A 20,805-nucleotide genomic window follows, 5' to 3' on the forward strand; every position below is an offset into this window, starting at 1 on the left:
AGAGCAAGGTGGGAAGCAGAGGTCACCCATCTCCCCTTGTCCAGGTGGCAAGGACTGTGGGCACCAGGCACCGTGTGACTTTCCTTTCTTCAAGACTGCGGACTGGCTCAACAGAGCTACATGGGGAGCTAACGTGAAGCCATGCTCACTATCTACTTCCTGACTGTGGCCCTGTCCAGTTCTGTCCCATGCTCTCTCAATAGGTGTAATTACGTAATTAAAAGCTAGAAGAAGAAGCATCTGGCTAGATTATACATGCCTTTTGATGAGTGAATTTTTCAAAGCAGTGACTGTGTAAATACTTCAGTATGCCTGGAAAAGCAGAAAGGCAAATGGCAAAGTGAGCAGTCCTTACCTGGAACTGACAGGCACATTTCAGGCCATCACCCTCTTCCTTACACACTCCCCCGTATTTACATGACGATTCATCACACACTCTTACATCAGATTCTCTTACATTTAACTCTGCAAAAAAATAGAGAAAGGAGACAGAAATTGAAATGTGAGTAATCTTGGGGACAACATCCTGCTCCCCAGAGGCAGCTTACCCTTGTCAAACAGCAGCTACAGCTAAACTCTGCTTCACCACACAAGGAGGTGCGTGTTTACACTGCCAAAATCACGTCACGTGTCCTCCCTGCCAGGATTGCCCCCAGTACAAACCCTTTCTCCAGAGAAGTGAGATCTAGCTGAAGCCGGGACCCTAACATGAGTGTTAGCCTGTGCTTCTCACCAGCTACAGCTTTTTGCCTGGTTTGCCCTGAAAGGCTTGAGAAAGAACAAAAGATACAACTACAGGGTGTCTCCGCCCTGTTCTCCAGTCTCCAGCTCACCCAGACCATTATCCTCCAGCCTAAAAATAAACTGAAGTGTGTTTAAACTATTATAATTTGTTCGCACTGTAGGAGCCAGAGTAATGAACCAGAGCCCTTCTGTCTCAGCTGCTGCATAAAAATATGGAACAAAAATGCAGTTCCTGCCCCACTGAGCTTGCAGCGGAGGTACAACCAGCAAACTGTCTTGAGGAGCACAGTGAAAGCAAGAGGCTGATACATCCACTGGACAAGTAGAAGTGTTAACACAATGGCTGCTTATATGGTGATTTGGGGGCATATATTCTTCTGAAATTTATATTTTCTTTTGAAATATACATTTAATTTGAGATATATATAGATAAAAAGAAGAGTAGAAGGTACTGGGGAGATAATGGAAGCAGTAAGTGTTAGCCAAATGTGTCCTCACAGGTTCAGTGGAACAGTGCTGTTGCTATTGATTGCAATGAAAAGGTGAAAATAACACCATGGGTGCCAGAAAAATCCACTACCTGTGTTTAAGAGTGCAATGAATGATAGTCCTCAAAAGGTCCTCGTGTGCTTGAGCTCGAGTCAGAAACCTGCAGGACTCTACATTAACACTACTCACTTAGAGATTCATTGACAGCATTATTTTTTAAAAATAAAGTCTGTGACTTTTAATAAGCAAGCTCTATCCCAACAGCTAGCTTAAACAAAACACTGAATACCAGCAATTCAGAAATGGGGAAAGGTAGGTCAAAACTAGAAGACAATAATTCTCACTGCCACTTGCAGTCTGAAATAGGAAGTTGCCCTCCTGCTCACAGTAGTGTTCACACTTTGGTATAGCAGTGACAGACACCCCCTAAAACTACTCCTTGGGGAATATATAGCGATGCAAACATAATTTATACACTGCCCACATAATATATACACTGTCCACATAAATTATATAAATAAATATGTAATATATAATAATTTACCTTTTAAATTATGCTACAATGTGTTATATACTTCCATATTTAACATAGCGTAAAACATATTTTTTCATAGCACTAAGGGTACAGGGGTATAGTTCAACAGAAGGCCCAGTTATAATCCCCATATTTTGTTAACTGTGACAAAAAAATTGAAAAAATATTGATTTTTTTTTTTTCTATACGTCCATCATTCACAAAGACATAAATGAAGAGGGCAATGCATGTAACATGGGGTGGTTAGATATCCTGGTTGCCATCACAACCCCGTGCACGTGTTCTCTAATGTTATTCTTAATGTCACCATTTATCAAGTGTGATTGCTGCGTTGTAGGACCCGAGTTAATGTGACAGAACATTGCAGCTTTTCAATTTGGTGTGTTCATAATTTGCTCCTGAAGGAAATGTGCATTTCTTTCTCCTCGTGAAGATCTGCTCTGGGAAGATGAACAAACTATCAAGATTAATTAAGAGGAAATGATTGTCATATCTGAAAGAAGAATCCACGTTTTGGTGAAACTGCATTTCAGAGAATGTAATTTATAGAAGTGAGTAACCAGACCAACAAATTACAGTGCTAACAGCTTTCAAAATCCTCTTCTCCAGAGCTCAGTACACTGAAGAAATGGGGGGCCCCCATTCTCAGCTCCTTCCCTCTTTAAACAAGCTCACTGTACTTGGTGCTATGCACTCTCCAGCACCTCATATCACCTCTTGGCAGCTGCAACTCATGCTTGAAATCCTGAGGGTCTTTCCCCTCTGGCAATTTCCATCTGCTCGAGCAATTTACTGCAGACTTTCTGCAACCTCTCCCAGTGTAAATCACAGGATCAAAGCACTGGTGAGGCTGGCAGGGCCCTCTGGAGGCCGCCTGGTCCCACCCCTGCTCCAGCAGGGACACCCAGAGCAGGCTGCCCAGGGCAACGACCAGGTGGCTTTTGGAGATCTCCAAGGAGGAGACCCCACAGCCTCTCTGGGCAGCCTGTGCCCATGCTCTGTCATCCACACAGCACAGAGGTGCTCCCTGATGGGCATACAGAACTTCCTGTGTCCCAGTCTGTGCCCACTGCCTCTGCTCCTGGCACTGGGCACCAGTGAAAAGAGCCTGGCTCCATCCCCTTTCAACCCTCCCTTCAGGTATTTACACACATCAATGAGATCCTCTCCAAGCCTTCTCTCTAGGCTGAATGCTCCCAGCTCTCAGCCTCTCCTCATAAGAGGGGTGCTTCAGTCCCTCCATCATTTTTGTTGCCCTTTGTTGGACAGAAGATCAAATGTTCACCTCTCACCCAGTGCCGAACCCCTGGATGCAGAAAAGAGCCTATTCTCCATGGGCAAGGCACCTCAATTTTGGGGAGGGGAGGGATGGAGGGTGAGTCAGACAGTCCCCAGCTGGCAGTTCAGCATCAAGACTGAACCAGAGATGTACTTGTTCCTAACTCAGCTATTGCTCGAACTGCAAAAGCCAGTGAGAAAGATTTCAGGACAAAACTAGAACAGGAGATGGGAAGATGGGGGTGAGGAATCAGCCCTTGTGAGTCCCCCTCCCCACTAGAAACTCAGACTTAATTAAAAAAAATCCTCAAGAGGAATTAAGATGACAGAAACAATACAGCTATTACTCTGCTGCTTAATTTTCAGAGTGGACTGTCTTTCTTTCCACATAAATCATAAATACTGATTACAAGCTTTTTTCATAACCCTGACAGGGAAGGTTACTCAGAGACTTGGAGCCAAAGTGGTTTTCTGAAACCATATGAAAGACAAGATAGCCTGGTGGCTGGCAGTTGAATGTGACAAATGAACTTTATTCTACTTTAGGATGTCATCTAATCCCTGCTTCCATTCAGTAGCAAACTCAAGTAGCAGTAAAATCAAAGCTCTGACATATGTATGATTACATTCGATGAAATCACTAGAACTGAGAAGTGTGGTGGCCGTAATGAATTCCACATCTATAGAGTTTTGTTCACAAATGAATAAATGAGAATGGATGTTAATAGAGCGGTGTGAAGAGGAGCAGGAGATGTCTTGCATGTCTGAAATATGCTCTCTCTTGAATGGAATCCCCATAGAGAAAGAATTAAAATGGAGTTTCTGCGATTATTTCCAGAAGAATGGCATCATTATCATCATATGTGAGAACAGACCTATAAATAGAGGAAGGACATGCAGCAAATGGTTTAGCATAATTTCTTATATGTTTCCTCAATGCCTATCACAATTCATTTCCTAGACTTTTAGCAGGTATAAATAAGAGAAAGCCTCAGTATGATTCATTACATACAGGGGGAAGATTTTAAGTAGTAATCCATCAGCTCCCAGGGGAAAATATAATTAGCGCAATTAAGCCAAGCTTCCAAATTTAAGATAAAAGTAATTTCCAAAGACCTGAACTGCAGTATTTCACGTGACTTGCTGGTATCTGTTCAACCAGTATGCTTCCTGGTGGGGTGAGGAGTGACCTGCACAGAGCAGCTTGCAGGAATTTGTCTGCACATCCTCAAGGTCTTTTTGCTTTTTTTTTTATGCTCTTTTTGAGAGAAATTCACCTTGTGATAATCTGACACATTAATAAAAATAAGTAAAGCCTTCTCCATTTTGACTCCTTTCAGAGAGTTCAAAATACAGCACAATACAAGTAGCTGGAGATTGCCTTTTTGTCTGTGACCTCAAAATGCACTGCTCTGAGGCATGAACCTCTAGTACCAAGCTAAATTACACATGTTGAAATTCTGAACCCAAAGATGAAATCCAATTTGTAGTTTAAGTACGCCACACATGTTGCTTCCATCTGGATACCTAGAGAATAAAATAATATAAAATCTAGCATGGGCAAATCCAGTAATTTCATAAGCAATTTGTTTCTTCAAAACTCATGGGTCTCCCGATGTTGGCAGTTGTACATAATAATGGTGGAGGGATATAAGGAAACAAAAAGCACCTTTCCCACAAGCAGGTGAGTGGGTGGGTTCACTGGCAGTGCCACCAGCTACAGCCCTCCTGAATATTTCAGCTGTGCCAGGGAAATCCTCTCTCTGCCCATTTGCCTTTGCCTTCTGTTCCCTATGGATAAGAGCCTGATCAGGTGAGGTGCTGGGACCCTCTGCCTTTTCCTCTGGACCTATGGGTTCGGTACAGGAGGGGAGCAACTTGCTCTGTTCTTACCAGAGGGGAAGGGCAGGATAGTGTGGGACGGCAGTTCACTGCTATTTTTCTGAAAGTTTGTTCTTAGTGAAACCAAGCTTTAAATTAGGGCACACAACCTCTTGTGGAGGTCATATACACACATACATAGACACAGCTGGGAAATCTCAGAAAGGGGCTGTTCCTCTACAGGTTAAAAGACCCCTCCGTCCTCCAAACAAACACACATGCCTACCAATTGTAAGATTGTAAGAACAGCTGGAGTGGGTCAGCATTTGTGTAGGAAGAAGCGGTCTGAGGAGAAAATATATTGTGTAAGGGTATGCTCAAGTCTGCAAAGTATACTAAAGATAGTGGCATTATGACTGGATGAGCCCTCAGCACCATAGAAGAGAGTCAAAATCTGAAGAGCAGAAAACCTATTTGATTTTAGGAGTCAACCTTAAGACTCTGGTTTGGCTTTTCTGCCTGGTGATGGTTCTGCTTTTGGCAAACTACTTAGGAATGACTAGAGAACTTAATGGGAAAACAAAACAGAACAGAACAAAACAAACAACAACAACAAAACACAAACAACAGAGAAACAAAAAATAAAATCATCCCCTTAAAGACTATGAAGATGAGCTTTTTCATGTGACAAGTACAGTAATAACCTGGGTCTTAACTCTAACAAAGCTTCACTTGCCAGTCACACCTTTTGCTTCACACTGTGGATGACAGACCTGTGCCTCAGTTGCTGCCAAGCACAGCCTGTCCACTTAAACCACAAAGGTGGCTTTGAGGATCAAAACTGGTAAATAAAATTACTGAAAAATTAATGGGGAAAAAAAAATAAAAGATTTTCCAGGAAATGTTTTGGATGCCCCAGGCATGTCTCTGCTAGCCTCCAGCTTCCTGACATCATTTTCCTGACAATTCCCTGACATCACCTTCCACAACTCCTTTGCTCTCTTTCTGCGGCAAAAAGCAAAGCTAGGAGCCAAACCCACTGAACATATGCCAAATGCTGAAGGTGAAGTGTTGTTCCACCTCCTTCATGCCTTTGTGGCGAAGGTGGTTTATTTTAAAACAAGTCAGCACACACTGTGCAGACATGCACGTGTACACAAACAGGTCTGTGGAAAGGAAGCCCCCAGGCTTTGCATCAGTTTCTTTGACACCTGTCACTGATGCCATTTTAAGAAAACATCTAGTATTTACTCCCTTTTTTTCTTCATCTCATGTCCATAAAGTGCTTCTCTGAGATACCATTAATCCTAGAAGACAGTGAATGAGCAGCTACTGCTATGTCCCTCATTTAGTAATTGATAAGCAGTCTCTGCATTAGGTTATCCATATCATTACAGAACAGAACAGAACAGAATAGAATAGATCGATTGGAAGGTACCTACAGATATCATTTAGTCCAATTGCCTGACCACTTCAGGGCTAACCAAAAGTTAAAGCATATTTTTGAGGGCATTATCCAAACATTTCTTGAACTCTGACAGGCATGGGGCACCAAGCTCCTCTCTAGAAGCCTGTTTATTTGCTGTCTCACGTCTGTTTCAGCAATTGTGGATTACAAAAATCGTGACAATTTGCATGATAGAGTTTATAACTGTTGACTCTCTTCTCAGAAATGGTCTGAGGTTATTGGGAGCAGCCAAGGGGAGTAGTCAAGCCTTTCAGACTAACTTAGTAATTATTTGTCCAAATAAATACTACATGCTTGTGGCAGATAAGTCAAAGCAAGTCGCAGTGGACCATACTGTTTTGTTCATATGAAAACGTATTTTTTTTTACAGAGGAAAAACACAACCAACCTACCAAACAAACAAATAAAATGGAAAATAAGATAAACTCTTCTGGGAAATGATTCAAAGATAAGGAGGATACCATTCAGACATGGTACATCCGCTTTGAAGATAACTGTTGTTGCTGATTTGAGGTGTCAGATTTAAGAAAGGAACAATTTAGAAGAAATTATGAAGGTGGAGAGTGTCATGAGTGGAAAGAAAAGAATGAGGGGAAGAGGTATTTAAAAAAATTCAGCCAGAAAAGAGAAAGAAAAAATGGAAATATTTAACACTGGACAAATGCAATTGAAACCCTTAAAAACAAAGCAAATGCAACTGAAACCCTTAAAAATCCTTTAAAATGCCTCTTCTGTGATACAGTAGCATTTCCTTTCACGGTTCCATTAGAAGAAAACAATTCATTGAAACAGACCAGGGGTTATGTGGAAAAAAATTGTTAGAATGAATTTCCCTTAAAAACACATACACACACGAAAAAAAAAAAAAATCAACAACTGTAGTCTAATGGACTTAAGATGCTCCCAGACATTTCTTTAATTGGTCAACTAATGGATGCATTAAGTGGCTGATAGCAAATGTGCTGCTTTCAAAGAAACTTTAAACAGGACTAGTAAAACCTGTTTTGTTGTGTCTTGATGCAATATTTAAGACTCAATTGTGCGGGAAAAAAAAAAAAAAAAAAAAAAAAAAAGCTATATTTTGGCTCTTGAGAATGCTAACTGAGTGAATAAAGCTTGAAATATTTCCCTAAAACTACTTTTACAAGACTGCATTACCATCTGATTGCTTAAGTGCTGCCCAATCTACCTAGGATGACTATACTTTCACATTTCTAGTCACGATAATCTCCTTTTAAAACAGAGAAAAACAGAATGCATACGTGCTGCTAAAGTAATTAGTATTCTTGCACACAATAGGAAACTGGAGCAAATTTTAACAACTAGCACTCACACAGCAAGGTAACAAGATTGGCTTTGAACTTGAGAGTCTCCCACACTGCAATTATTCACATTACCACTATGCCTCAGAGTAACTCTATTCAGTGTGAAAAAAGTGAGGAAAGTGTCAGAGTGATGAGTGTTTGGATGACAGTTCTGTCAAAATATTGGATTCAGCCCATGGTGCATTTCTGTTTCCATCATACAAAGAAAAAAAAAAGTATTTGTGGAGAAAGTTGAGGCACTTTTTTTGTTATATTAAAAGCTTTGACAATATTTCAGAAATTATGTATAATCTGTAGGTGAATATTTCAGCAAATCATACAAATTGACTAGCTGTGCAACTGCTTGGAGACAGCCAAAGATGCAGTGAGAGAACCTGAAATGTTTTTCTCTCTCAGAGACACTTATGCTGGTACAAGGGTTAGGTGGCACAGCCATGTGGCCATCAGGGCACAGATCTGGCATTTTTTTCTGCTAGCAACTGTCCAGACATTGCCTTCAAAACTTGTCTGCAAAGCAGAATCTGTCTTACTACAAAAAAGTATTGAATGTCATTATACAAGGCTGTTACAAGGAAGTTAGCATGCCACTGCATACTTTTACATAAAATTAAAATATTAGAAACAAACAAACAAACAAACAAACAAAAAACCACATGTGCCTATATAGCATATTTACAGCAAGTTTAGTTACAACATGTAGTATCAATCTACATGTTGTATCTAATGTAGTATCAAGGGTAGTTTCTAGGGAAATGAAGGCTGTGGAGTACAGTGACTCTCCAAAGGTGCCTCTGTTGGTTTCTTCCAGCAACTGTTGCACTCACTGGGCAGTTTTGCTCAAATCTGACAGTGCCAGAGGCATGACACAATGACCTTCCTATAGGTTTACGAAAAATCAGTGGCTGCTTGGAGAAGAGAGGTCCAAATGCATGCTAATTGGAGGAGCTGAGGGAATGTACACTGCGACAAGGCTTGCGTGATCAAACCGTAAACACATTCAAAATTAGCAGTCGCTAACTGTTTTCCAGTCATGGTGCTATTATGATCATTATATATTGTGACTTGGAAATCGAAATTTGGATGATGTTAACACTTCCAAACACATGGGCTTTTTAGAGCTGCTCAGAGACATTACATAGCACACAGGTGATGGTAAAATCAGGAATGCTTCAGCTGAAGGCAGCTGTAAAATTTATTTCCGTGGGGCCTGAATGCCCATGATAGTACTACTTCTGTCTTTCTTTTACAAAATTGCAAGGTATATTGACAAAATATATCTTCCCAAATTTAGGAATGCGTCCAGTCTCTAGTTAAAGGAAGTGCCACAGCTCTGTCCCATGTCAAACGCAACTTTTCAGCTTACTTTTAAGGTTTGAAAAGCAGCATTCTGCAGCCAGGAAAAGGTACACTTGGATGACCAAGGAAATACATGAGATAATTGATGTGCTGCTGAGTGCTACTGCCTGTACAAATGGATGCACTCTGGTGGGATAACTTAAAAAACAGTGCTTTTACACTTCACCAGCTCATTTCAACTAGTGGGACTCCTATGAAATTTTTAATTTGCATAAATTATACTGTTAATTCTTGACAGTTGTGCAGGATGTGCATGTACGGCCAGTGGGAAAATGTTATTTGTCCTTGTTCTGTTAACGCCTACTTGCTCTTTGTCTCTCAGTCTTGGGAATAAATGGTCAAATACCTAAAACATTTTCAAGTTTCTTGCTAAGGGTATGAGGTATTTCTCCCCCAGCCCTCAGCCTGGGGTTCCTCACCTGTTTCCTAGCACCATTCCCAGTGTAAGAACCAAGCAGGCAAGTATACTGCTCCTGAGGAAGTTATAGCTCTGGCTACTCCATCTTCTTCCTGAAAAAATCTTTCTATGCCTAATCACAAATCAAGGTGAACATTTTAGTTGTGTTCCTTAAGGACAATTATTTTCCTAAGCCTAGAGCCTAGCCTCCATTCCTAGAGCAATGCCAGGCTATTCTAACACTCCCAAACAGAGCTCACTTTTATACCTAGAGCAGTATCGCTCCTGAAAAACTTGAAGGCCTAAGCAGAGTAAAATGGTGTTAAAATCAATACTGAGGCACAAAATTAGTTGCTATAAGCATTATAGAGAATTTCTTCTTTGATCTGTAGGTGATATACGTCACTCAAATTGATTCTGAATTGTGGTATAACATTGGTCAAATTCTAATCCCATTTGTGCCACAAAACTTGCTTGGTAGTTTTTCTTTAGTCCAATCTGCCACATTAAGTTCTGGATTAGAGATGTCACATCTTGTCAAGCCTCCAGGATTGCTGAGTTTGTTTACAAGTAGGAAATGGATGGGTAATGGATCTACATAGTCACGAAGCTAAAAGCCCAGCCCTTCTGTTGTTTGCTCCTCACTTCAATTTCTTCTGCAGCAAAAGAGAAACATGCCACAGTGTGAACAGCTGTGCGATGCAATGAGGACATAATCTTTCTATAAGGGTTTCAGTATTCCCTTCTCCCCAGTCACTGCTTGCAGAACTCTCTACTGCTGTGCCAGAGAAAGCAACACTCACCTCTGTGAGCACGAGTGAGAGAAGCAGTAAAAGTGCCTGATCATGATTTGTTGTTGCAGAAACAAAAGCTGAAGTCAGTGGAAGCTTGAGCACATCAGAATTGTGTCCGTTTACCACCAAGCCTGGACATTTTCTTTGCTCCCAAGGTCACATCAACACAGGCTTGACTTCAGTGTTCTGGAAGTCCCAGCATGAAACTGGACTGGTCTCCAACCCCCTCCCAGAGCACAAAAAGCTAGTAATTTTTTTTCAGAAGCTGGAAAAACTCAGTAATGCCACCCCTGGGTTAGAATGTGTCCTCCAACAGCCTCAGAAAAGGGTATCTATTGTTTCACCTCTGTGACATCTGGGTAACAAATTACACAGAATGAAAGCATGAACCTTTTTGGCACAACAAAGGGTGCATAGAAATTCAGGCTCTGCCCATGGATTTACAGTTTCCTCTAATGAAAATTACAGAAGTTGCTTGGATCCTGTCTGTTTTACTATTTTACTATTTTAAAGATATTTGGGGGACTATGAAATCAAAACCTTTTTTTTTTTTTTTTCCCTATATTCCTTTTTAAAATGAGTTATTTATAATCATTACTTATTAAATGTTATTACTTATTAAGTATTAAATACTAAGGATAATGACAAATGCTAAAGATAATGGAAAATGCTAGAGAAAACCAACACTTTTTCATGGTCCTTTGAAGATAAACCAATACACAGGATTGAGATAGGTTATACAGAATCGATCAGATTATTACATAGACAATGTATACTATGCAGATTATGAATGGCTCAAAAAATGGTATGTGTCATAGGGAAAAATATGGAAAAAAATGTAAAATAAATATATACATGTATTCCAAACCAAATCTTTTCCGTAATAATATTTTCAGTGTTCAGTATTGACTCCTATGTTACTCTCCTCCCCTTCCACTTTCCCATTATTCCAAATATTTTCCCTTTAGGCTTATAAAGACAGAAGAAATAGAAAACTATCTGGAATACTAAATCCTTTAGTTTCTCAGATATAAAAACAAGAAAGAAAGGGAGGCTTTTGGTCAATTTTCTAGAAAATAGTATTGTCTTCAAAGTAGTTTTGGATGAGGAATGACCCTATTTGAAATGAGATTTCACCACTTAACACACATAATCTGAGGCTCCAGTCCTATAAATGCCTGGACAGAGACTTAATCTTGAGCATATGTGTGATCTAAATAAACCAAATGGAACTGATCCTGTGTAAGATTAAGAATGCCTTTAAGTGCTTGTAGGATCAAGGACACAAGCGATTCTTTAAGGACTTAATTTTTATGCAAATAATAATTATCTTTACTAGGGCTTCAGTCTATTAGAGGCAAGTGTGTAGAATTACAGTCCAGATAAGTATTTTAAGTCACCATTTTTTCCTCATACTTGAAACCTCCCTTTAAAAGTGACAGAAAATATCTGACAAAGAGTTGTCAGATAGTATATTAATCTATCCTTAATTATTTATGATCTAAGGGGAAAATGCTGCTGTCTGCAAGATGACTCTATAACATAAATCTAAAACATGGCCTCTAAATATCTTAAATTTTAAACATCACTCATTACTTCCAGTCATTATCATTAATAAGTATGTGAAATATTACAGTACCTAGTGGATGCAGTGCAGATCTGATCCCCCTTCTGAAAGGCATAGGTAAGAGCCAATTCGTGACTTACAACATAAGCAGAGAAGTCATATAAACTGTGATAAAAATCAGATATTACTCTGCCCATTTCACTGGAGGAGGAAGGAAAGTATAGAGAGAAAGATTACATCAGAAGACCAAGGCAGAATGCCATGTCAAACTCATCCAGTTGTTTTGCTACCAGGTTCTCTTTGCTCAGTTTGATCACCTTCCCTTTACTAGAAACACCTTCAATGCTACACCTAGAAAATTGGAATGGCCACCAAAAATGAAGCAGACATAAAAGACTTAGGGAGTAAAAGGAATGTTAACTCTCTAAGGCTCCTAATCCAAACTAAAGAGTTATATTGATGTATAAACGCAGTTTGTACGACTCATTTGCTGTATTCAAATAGCTGATAATCGCTGCTCAGGAGCCCAGCTGTGCAGCTGTGATAGAGCTTAATGCAGATAATGCCATGCACACCAGAAATGCTTTATACTCCTGCTAGAAAATAAAATAAAATAAAATAAAATAAAATAAAATAAAATAAAATAAAATAAAATAAAATAAAATAAAATAAAATAAAATAAAATAAAATAAAATAAAATAAAATAAACTTGTTTTTTCAGAAACATAGTGTGGGGGGCTGGTTCCTGAACAGCAATGCATGGGAAGACGGGGGAGTCTGAACACACTTTTGAGGTGTGTTTTGACTTAAGGAGGGTGAGACAGAGAAGAAAAGAAGACCAAAAAGAGGAGCATAAGTTGGGATCAACCAAGCATAATACCATTCTTCAGAAAGGGAAGAGCTCATGCCCATGCAGGCTGTTTTTGTGAAAGAAGTTCCCATGCATACAGCACCAGTTTTCTGATGCGGACACCTCATCTCCTCTCTCTTCCTCTCTCTCTCTTTCCATTCACCTGAAGTTTCCAGGAAGGGATCCATACCTCAGGTAACTCTCTTAGGAGAAACCACTTCTGCAAGGCTTTGTTACTGGTGTCACTCAAGGCTGATTGAATATGTAGAGTAAGCTGCTGGACCTGGGGTATCCAAATGACACTTTCCAAAAATGTTAGCAAGTTACCTGTCTTCTCAAGGTAATGAGTGTAACAAGAGTTTTTGAAAACATCACAAGACTTCAAACCTGTAATAAATCTTATTTTCAGAGTTTAGAAAACTGGAAGAATCAACCGAACTTACACATGAATTACTGAAAGAAATGCATAATGTCCAAGCTGTTGCAAACATAGGGAATTAGGATCAAACCATGACTGAGGTTGTGGTCACAGGACAGGAAGATCTTCACACCAGGAGAAAATTTTAAATCTAATTAAAGTTAGACAGTGACTGAAACCATCACCTATCTGGAGGAGTCTAACTTGCCTTCTCTAGAGAAAATCAGCAAAGTATGTCCCATGTCACAAGGACCTACTCAGGGTTACTTCCCATCTCCAATTGAATATCTAAGCAGACAGATTTGCAGATGGAGGTAACACCTTCTGTGGCAATGCAGTTAACACTACAACCACCTGTCTGCACTAGTATTTTCAATGTTAATAGAGACTGACAGAGCTGAGGCAAAGAAAAAACTTGCAGAAAACAGTCTTCTCGTAATGTTAATGGTTAAGGATTTTTTGAATAATCTCAAGTCAAGCTCTTTTAGCAAGAATGCAATTGATGCTGCTGATTGATTCTTTGTACGTGGGATTACTGAAGGGCCTGCGAAAACAAATAACTGGAAATATCTTCCCTGCAACTCCCAAATGCTGTTCACAACAGTTTCATATAAACACAACCTTACTTGTTACCAGGTGAGGGAAATCAGCAGGGCCTCCTGGCCATCTCTTACATACTATATTCTGCTCCCAGCAGCTGTAAATTCAACACTTCACTAAGCATTAAATTTACTCTCAAGAAACATTTTCTAAGAGAGGCGACAGAGTTATTGCACTGTTGTGGCTGTGGAGGCAGATGGCAGTATGCCAAAACTCCAAGAAAATTTTAAATTAGAAATCTGACCATCTGCTATAGGTGGAAAAAAGGTTTTTAGACCCAGGCTCCTCCCTTAGTTTTGTAATTTTCCTGGTACTGAAATGCATGATGTGGTGTGCAACAGATGCCATATGCTTTCTGACAATTCCTTATTTGCAGCTGATAAACACTGGAACGTATTAAATATGAAAGAGATTCAGCAATTCATTCTTAAATTGCATTATGTTCTTCTATTACTCAGCCTATGATAAAGCAGGGGAGTACTTAACAAAAACTTCAAGATACTTTGGGATACTCCCTCTAATAACATCTGGATGCATTTATTTATTCATTACTTGAAATAGGCAGATTTAAATAAGAACATAACATTTTTGATCACTTTCATCCTAATTAACTGTTCAATAAAGAATTATGGTGTATCTTTAACCATTAAGGTAAACAGTTGAACACCTTCTTTAAGATGTATGAAAAAATTGAAGGCTGTCATTAGAGAGGAAATAATATTTTTGGTCTTTATCCCTCATATAAGAATGTTATCAAATGATCAATGAATGCACAAGTATAAACTTTTTAATAATGTTTACATGAGTATGGACTATATTTGTTTTGCATAACTCCAAATCACAGCCTACAAAAATTATAAAAATGGACCTGATATGTACATTATATGTGCATGGGTAGGAAAACAGACAGTGCCCTGGAACATGGATGAATACTGTGTTCCTACAACTAAAATGTGCACTGCAGTATCTCATTTAATCATTGTCAAGATGCCTATATTAAGATTTTAATTAGGTGTATATATTAACACTAGATTTTAATTATATATATTGTTATAAACCACTGTGCAGTATTCAAATTATCACTTTTTTTTTTTTTTTTTAATTTTGTCTATTCTGGGGTGGTGGGAGAACAAAACCTCTCAATACATCTAGAGCCATCTATTGACTCAGTGGCTCCTTCAAAAGTCAGCTGCCCTTGTCGATATGAAAAAGAGAAACAGAAAAGGGATCTTGCACAGATGTTCACAGTAGATAAAAGACCTGTAGACCATTTTGAGTCGCAGGCTTCCTGCAGGAACTGAGCCCAGCCTGTGGGCCACCTCGTTCTTTCCAAGTCTCTTCTTCTGTCTGTATAATGCTCTGTGAGAAAATGCTTTGGGCCTCTGGATCCATCAAATGCACATCTTTAAAGCAGACAGGCTGAAAGGGAACCATGGAAGAGTATTTCTTCAGTATAGCAGGACTCCAAGACATCCTAAAGGTGTCTAAATCCCAAACAGCAAGTCAGCCCCTTTTACACAGAGCACAGATATTTCCAATGTCCACTGTTCAGAGAATACATATATATATATTAATATATATATTAATTTTTTTTCCCAGAATGATCTTTGTAATCTGAAGAGGTAGTTGATATGCTTTGAGAATACTAAAAAATCACTAAAACTATTATGAACAGACCAGATTGTTTAGGAACAGAGAAGTCACATTTCCACAGCTGTGACCTTTTAGGATTACTACAGAGAAATGCCAAGGAAACTTGGCCAAGTCTTATTTTTAGTGCATGGCTTTTATAAACAGATCAAACCTGATATGGTGTCCTGATGGGTAATTATGCAGTCACTTTAACAACCTTCCACGCTTAATAAATTTTCCTCACCTCATGCAGGTTTCCCACAAAAAACTGTTTTAGGGCTAATCTCTTGGTGGTTTGGTGACTGTAGAAAAACCTGTCTAAGTAAGACCATGTGAGGTCTTGAAACAGTACGATATTAAACACATAAATCTGCTATTGTACTGCAGGACTTCAAAAATATTATTAATAGATACTCTGTAATACCTAAGATACCTGTGGGATTTTGAAAATGATGAACACAAATTTCAAAAGCAAGGTAAATAGTAATTCAGTTAGATCAAAGTACAGAAAAGACTTGATAATGAAGAGAGGTGGAAAAAGTCAGCAAAAGGGTGGCAGACATTAAGGATAAATGACAAAAAGTGTTGGGAGGGGTTTAGTAATTTCACTGAGCTGCTGATAATAGGAGTTTTCAGTATCGCTCATTGCCCATGTAATCATTCTAAAATTGATTTCAAAACAAATTTAACATCTTTATTTTAAATTTAGACTTTAGACTTTCATTAAAAGGACTCACAGCTTGGTGCTTTTAGAAAGTTTGGGGGAAAAGAACTGGCTAAACACTCTCACTGTTTAGAACAGTGTGAGACTTTTATAATGTCTTTTGCCTGTGCCATGTAATTTTACACTTCTTGCTAATAAAACTTCATGTCCTAACTCCCAGTTCATGCACAGATTTTTGAAATGGTCATTAACCAACATGCTAAAATGAAAAACAAACTCTTTGTGTAGAATGTTGTACGATGGTACAACACCAACTGGGATGCTCAAGTAAAACCCTACTGCAGATTTCCAAGGTTGTCTCACTTTACATGCCAGAGCTATGGTTTTGTCCCCAGAACAGTAAGTAGCCCATCTACTAAGCACATGAACTAAAGCAGCCCGGGGATCACTCTTCCAGCATGTAGGGGCAAGGGAACACTGGACTGAACATAACCTCTGCTAACTAGCTCATACGTTGTGAAGCCCAGGAGGGATCTAAAGAAATGTGTTTTTGTTCCTTATCCTTCAATTTTTCCCTCTCACTGTAGAATATCAGTCATCCTGCATTGCTCAGCTGGACAGCATCCTTCTGTGGATGGAAAGGACATTTAAAATAACATAGCTGAAAGACTTCCCAATTTGCTTCAAAGCTCACTAATCCTCTTCTTGGTTCCCAGCTCTATTGTAAGGATGTATGCATCTTACCCATTTTGTAATATGGGAAGAAAAAAAAAAAACAAACAACTTTGAAAAAGTCACATTTTCATGGATAACCAACAACCTTGAGCAATTAAGATGACTGCAAAGATCCATAATTCAATGCTACCATTAAAATGCAAGATATAAACAAAATGGGCTGAAAAAGTCCATCTTTGAGAAGCATAGTGTAGAAATCGTCAACAATTTAATGCCTTATTATGGTGGCTGGGGAAAATTTATTCAATTTTATCTGTGAGCAATCCCAACTTTATTCTTTCACCTCTTATCCTTCTTTTCTGAGGCATGTCTTTGCTTTTCTAATTTTCATGTTACCTTAGGGTCAGATTTTAATGTGAAACTTATATTTAACTTTGAACACATACGTATACTACCCTTTGTAGAAGAAATTGGATCTGTGTGGTCTTTGCAAGAAGCACCATCCAGAATTTTTAATAAGTAAATGTAACTATTTTAAAGGAAATAAATAAGAAGCTACCTAAAAATAATTATGGGTTGTTGTGGGCTATTTTTATAACAGCTGCCCTACAGTTTTAAACCAACCAGGGAACCAATTGTCATTGTAAACAAAGGCAGAGAATAAAGATGCTAGCAAATCTGATGCAAAAAAAAGCAATTATATGAGACCAAAACTATGCAACACAAGTTTACTTCATATGGCAAACTTATAAGCAGTGATGTCTCAGTAGATTTGTTTTTAAAAACACTATTGACTGCAAATAGAGTGCCTTATGTTTTCTACAGGAGTAGATAAAAATTATGGTGGCATTGATAAGATTCACATTATAGAAATGAAAACAACTCATCTTCCCTAGGTCCAGCACAAGTTACTTTGTGTGGGCAGCAAGACACTGACATCCTCTGATTCTGTCTCATGAGCCCTTTTTCTCACCTTCTATTTATGCTGAGTTCTGGCAAGTCTTTAAATAAGTCATTAAAAATAAATGTAACATTTTCCTTCCTCTTCCTAGTATCTCCATTTGAGATCTAATTCTATAATGGTTTCTGAAAGCAGAGACCTATACAATATAGTACAAAACTCAGAAAATGAAAACATTGCTTCAGTCATCATGGAAGTATTTCATATCTTTCAGACTGCCTGGATTTTGTACTTCTTACATTATGTTCTCACCATTATGGCATTTAAGCTTCCAGTATCTAATATTTCAGATTTCTCTTAAAGGGTCAGGTCTTGTGCTCTCATTTTTAATAATATTTGAACAGGAATTTCTGAATAATGCTCACTCAAGACTACAACATTTTTTAATTGTTATTATTTTATTATTTATGCTAAAACTATTAGTATATTTTGTTAATATTTTTATGGTAGCTTTCTACTTCATAACTATCAATATTTTCTACGACAGTCATGAAATAGTGCTTTTTTTTTTTTTTTCCTGATCTGTGGGTAGGATTTACATTTAGTATAAACTTTCCTGCCTCTGCATATGAGTGCCCCAGAAGTGCTTCAACTACTTAAGAAGGAAATGTAAGCTTAAGAAACAAGAGTGTCTCAGAACTGTCTAATCAACCCCACAGTCTAGATAACCAGGGTTCATGGCTGCAGAAGCTGTGATGAATGCTTCTGCCCTGCAGTCTGAGTGCAGAGACAAATTATTTAGTCCTCTGAAAATTCCCTGGAACTTCTACTACTCATGGAAGGAAATGACTAGTGGTTTTATTACACTTGCTTGCTATATTCCGGACTATTTTAGAACCAAAATCCTTTAGACCAGGGTTCCTCCTCTAGGCTGTATATCACCCAGGTCAGTGGATATGGCAGAAGCAATGGGGAAAACCACCAACTAAAGCGTTAAGACTGTTTAACATTACAGCCAAAGTAGCATTAGTGTCTGGTTAGTTTCTGCTGTGAATGTCTAAATGCCCATTTGATGAAGGTCTATATTATCAAAATAACTTAATACACCAAAGGACTGATCACATGGAGAAACAACTGACCAAACTAAATGAAACATTAGGGCACAGATAGTTGATTTTCACATCAGAGGGATGTCACCAGCAGAGTCACCAGTTCCTCAGTCTATTCACAAATGAACAGAAAAGCATATGAGCAGTAAGGTGAAAAGACATTATGGTAGTATCAGGCTATTAAAGGTGTTAAAAAAGATGGCTAACAGAAATGTTGCAGAGAAATGTGAGATTGAGTGACTGGGTTATAAAATGGCTGTGTTATTCAATGTAGATAAATGTAAAATAACACATACAGAGAAAAATCAAACTTTTTATACACATATATATATTAACAAAAGATCCTGAGATTATTACTACCATTTAAGAATGAAATGTTGGCATTATAATAGACAGTTTAAGAAAAAAATGTCAGCTTTATGCTTAACTGTGACAAAAAAAGCAAATTGTATGTTATGAATTATTAGGAAGAGAACAAAGAATAAGCCAGAGAACATTACCATGCCACCATATAATCTAGTATGTACCCTGCCTTTTTAATAATGTGTGCCGTCTGGTCCATTATCACAAAAAGGACATAGTAGAATGGAAACAAGTTCTGAGAGGACAAAAGGAAGATGAAAAATATGGAACATGGTCCTCTGTAGCAAAAATTAAGTCCAAACGTAGTTTTGTTTTGTTGTTGTTGTTGTTATTTTTTTCCTTTTCAGAGTTATTCTGAAATATATAACAAACTTCAACACATTTTTTTCTGCAGCTGCTGTACAAATGAGACTCCTGATGTTTACAGATGTAAAGCAATCACAGACATTTGGGTGAAAATCACTATGTAGATAATGACATTATTATCCAGTGTCTTTGAATCAGAAATGGGAAAAACTTTTCAGAATAGTACTGTAAATCCTAGATTGCTGTCACAAACTAAATTTGAAGGCACAATCTTCTAAATTATCCCATGTAATTTTTGTTTCTGTCCACCAAGACTCTCACATTCTCTAGAAAGTCTGTGTAGCTACCTCCTGAGATAAAGAGCAAACCCCAAACCACTATTTCTATTCTTGTTCTCCCAAATGCGCTCCTACTGCCTTACCATGACCACTGCCAACACTCAGCACAACCCCAAGAAAATAATTTTCTCAGCATGAGATTTAAAGCAGAAAATGAATCTTTTCTAGGGAAATAATCCATGTTGTTTTTTTTTGTTCTCCACCTGACGTCATTTTGGCAGCATTTTGTCTGCCTGCAAGGGGGAAGATGGTCCTGGAAGAAACTTGGTCCTGGAGGAGCACAACATTCAAGCTACCACCACACTGCTTCATTTGCAGTGCAAAGTCTCCAGATCTGCAGCTCTGATCTACAAACCTTTTCCTTAAACTGTTGGCCATTTTGATCAGACACATCTGATCAGCACCCATGCCAGTCAGACAGCAATAGGAAGATGTGCCCTTATCTTCCCCACCTTCCCTACCTGTGTGACACAACACTTGCTAGTCTTCCACCTCCACTGGTGTTGCCTAACTCGGGCTCAAATCCGCACAACTGGGTAGACATTGGTCTTTTTCCAATGCTGCCAACTTGATCAGGCATTGCAAAAAGCAGACACAATTTTTCCCTTGCTATGCTGACTGTGACTCTTCAGTGAGACCTCCTGAAACTGGCACAGAACAACCATCATGCCTCTTCCATGGGAGGCAATGAAACACGGAGAAGGAACTCAAATGGGAAGAGGGAGATGAATTGCCAGGCAGTGGGAGCCACAGCTGTGGATCGTCCTGGTTCACTTTAGCCACGGCTTACCTGAACCAGAACTGCAGGTGCTCTGTGTCCACCATTCCCTCAGTGTCAGTGACATATCACTGAGACTTTCGGGCCAGATGTTATATTTGAAGCTGAATACACGGAGCATTTTCTATGGAATAACACTGATAAGGAGTATAGAAGGAGAAACAGACAGCTATCATATGTAAAGCTAAAAGTTAAAACTAATTTGCAAATGTGACCCAGATCATATTTTGCTGAAATTTAAAAACAAGTGGTCTGAAGCTTAGGGTCCTTAAGATTACAAATGTTTGTACTAAACTTCAGTATTTGAGGCACAGCGTAGAAAAGCTTCCATATAGAAAGATCCATCAGAAAATATCATCAGTATTATGTTACAAACAATTGAAAACAAACCATATCA

General features: G+C 38.7%; 1 protein-coding gene across 1 annotated transcript in view; it reads right to left on the reverse strand.

Annotated features, from left to right (window-relative positions):
* TMEFF1 (transmembrane protein with EGF like and two follistatin like domains 1) overlaps window positions 1-20,805 on the reverse strand; it is a 123,860-nt gene that overhangs the window by 55,002 nt on the left and 48,053 nt on the right. Inside the window, exon 2 of the mRNA XM_038173723.2 lies at window positions 356-465. Coding sequence (XP_038029651.1) covers window positions 356-465 — 110 coding nt within the window. The remainder of the gene's footprint in view (window positions 1-355; window positions 466-20,805) is intronic.

The sequence above is a fragment of the Anas platyrhynchos genome, chromosome 2 (genome assembly GCF_047663525.1).
Source record: "Anas platyrhynchos isolate ZD024472 breed Pekin duck chromosome 2, IASCAAS_PekinDuck_T2T, whole genome shotgun sequence".
In the NCBI taxonomy this organism is placed as follows: Eukaryota; Metazoa; Chordata; class Aves; order Anseriformes; family Anatidae; genus Anas; species Anas platyrhynchos.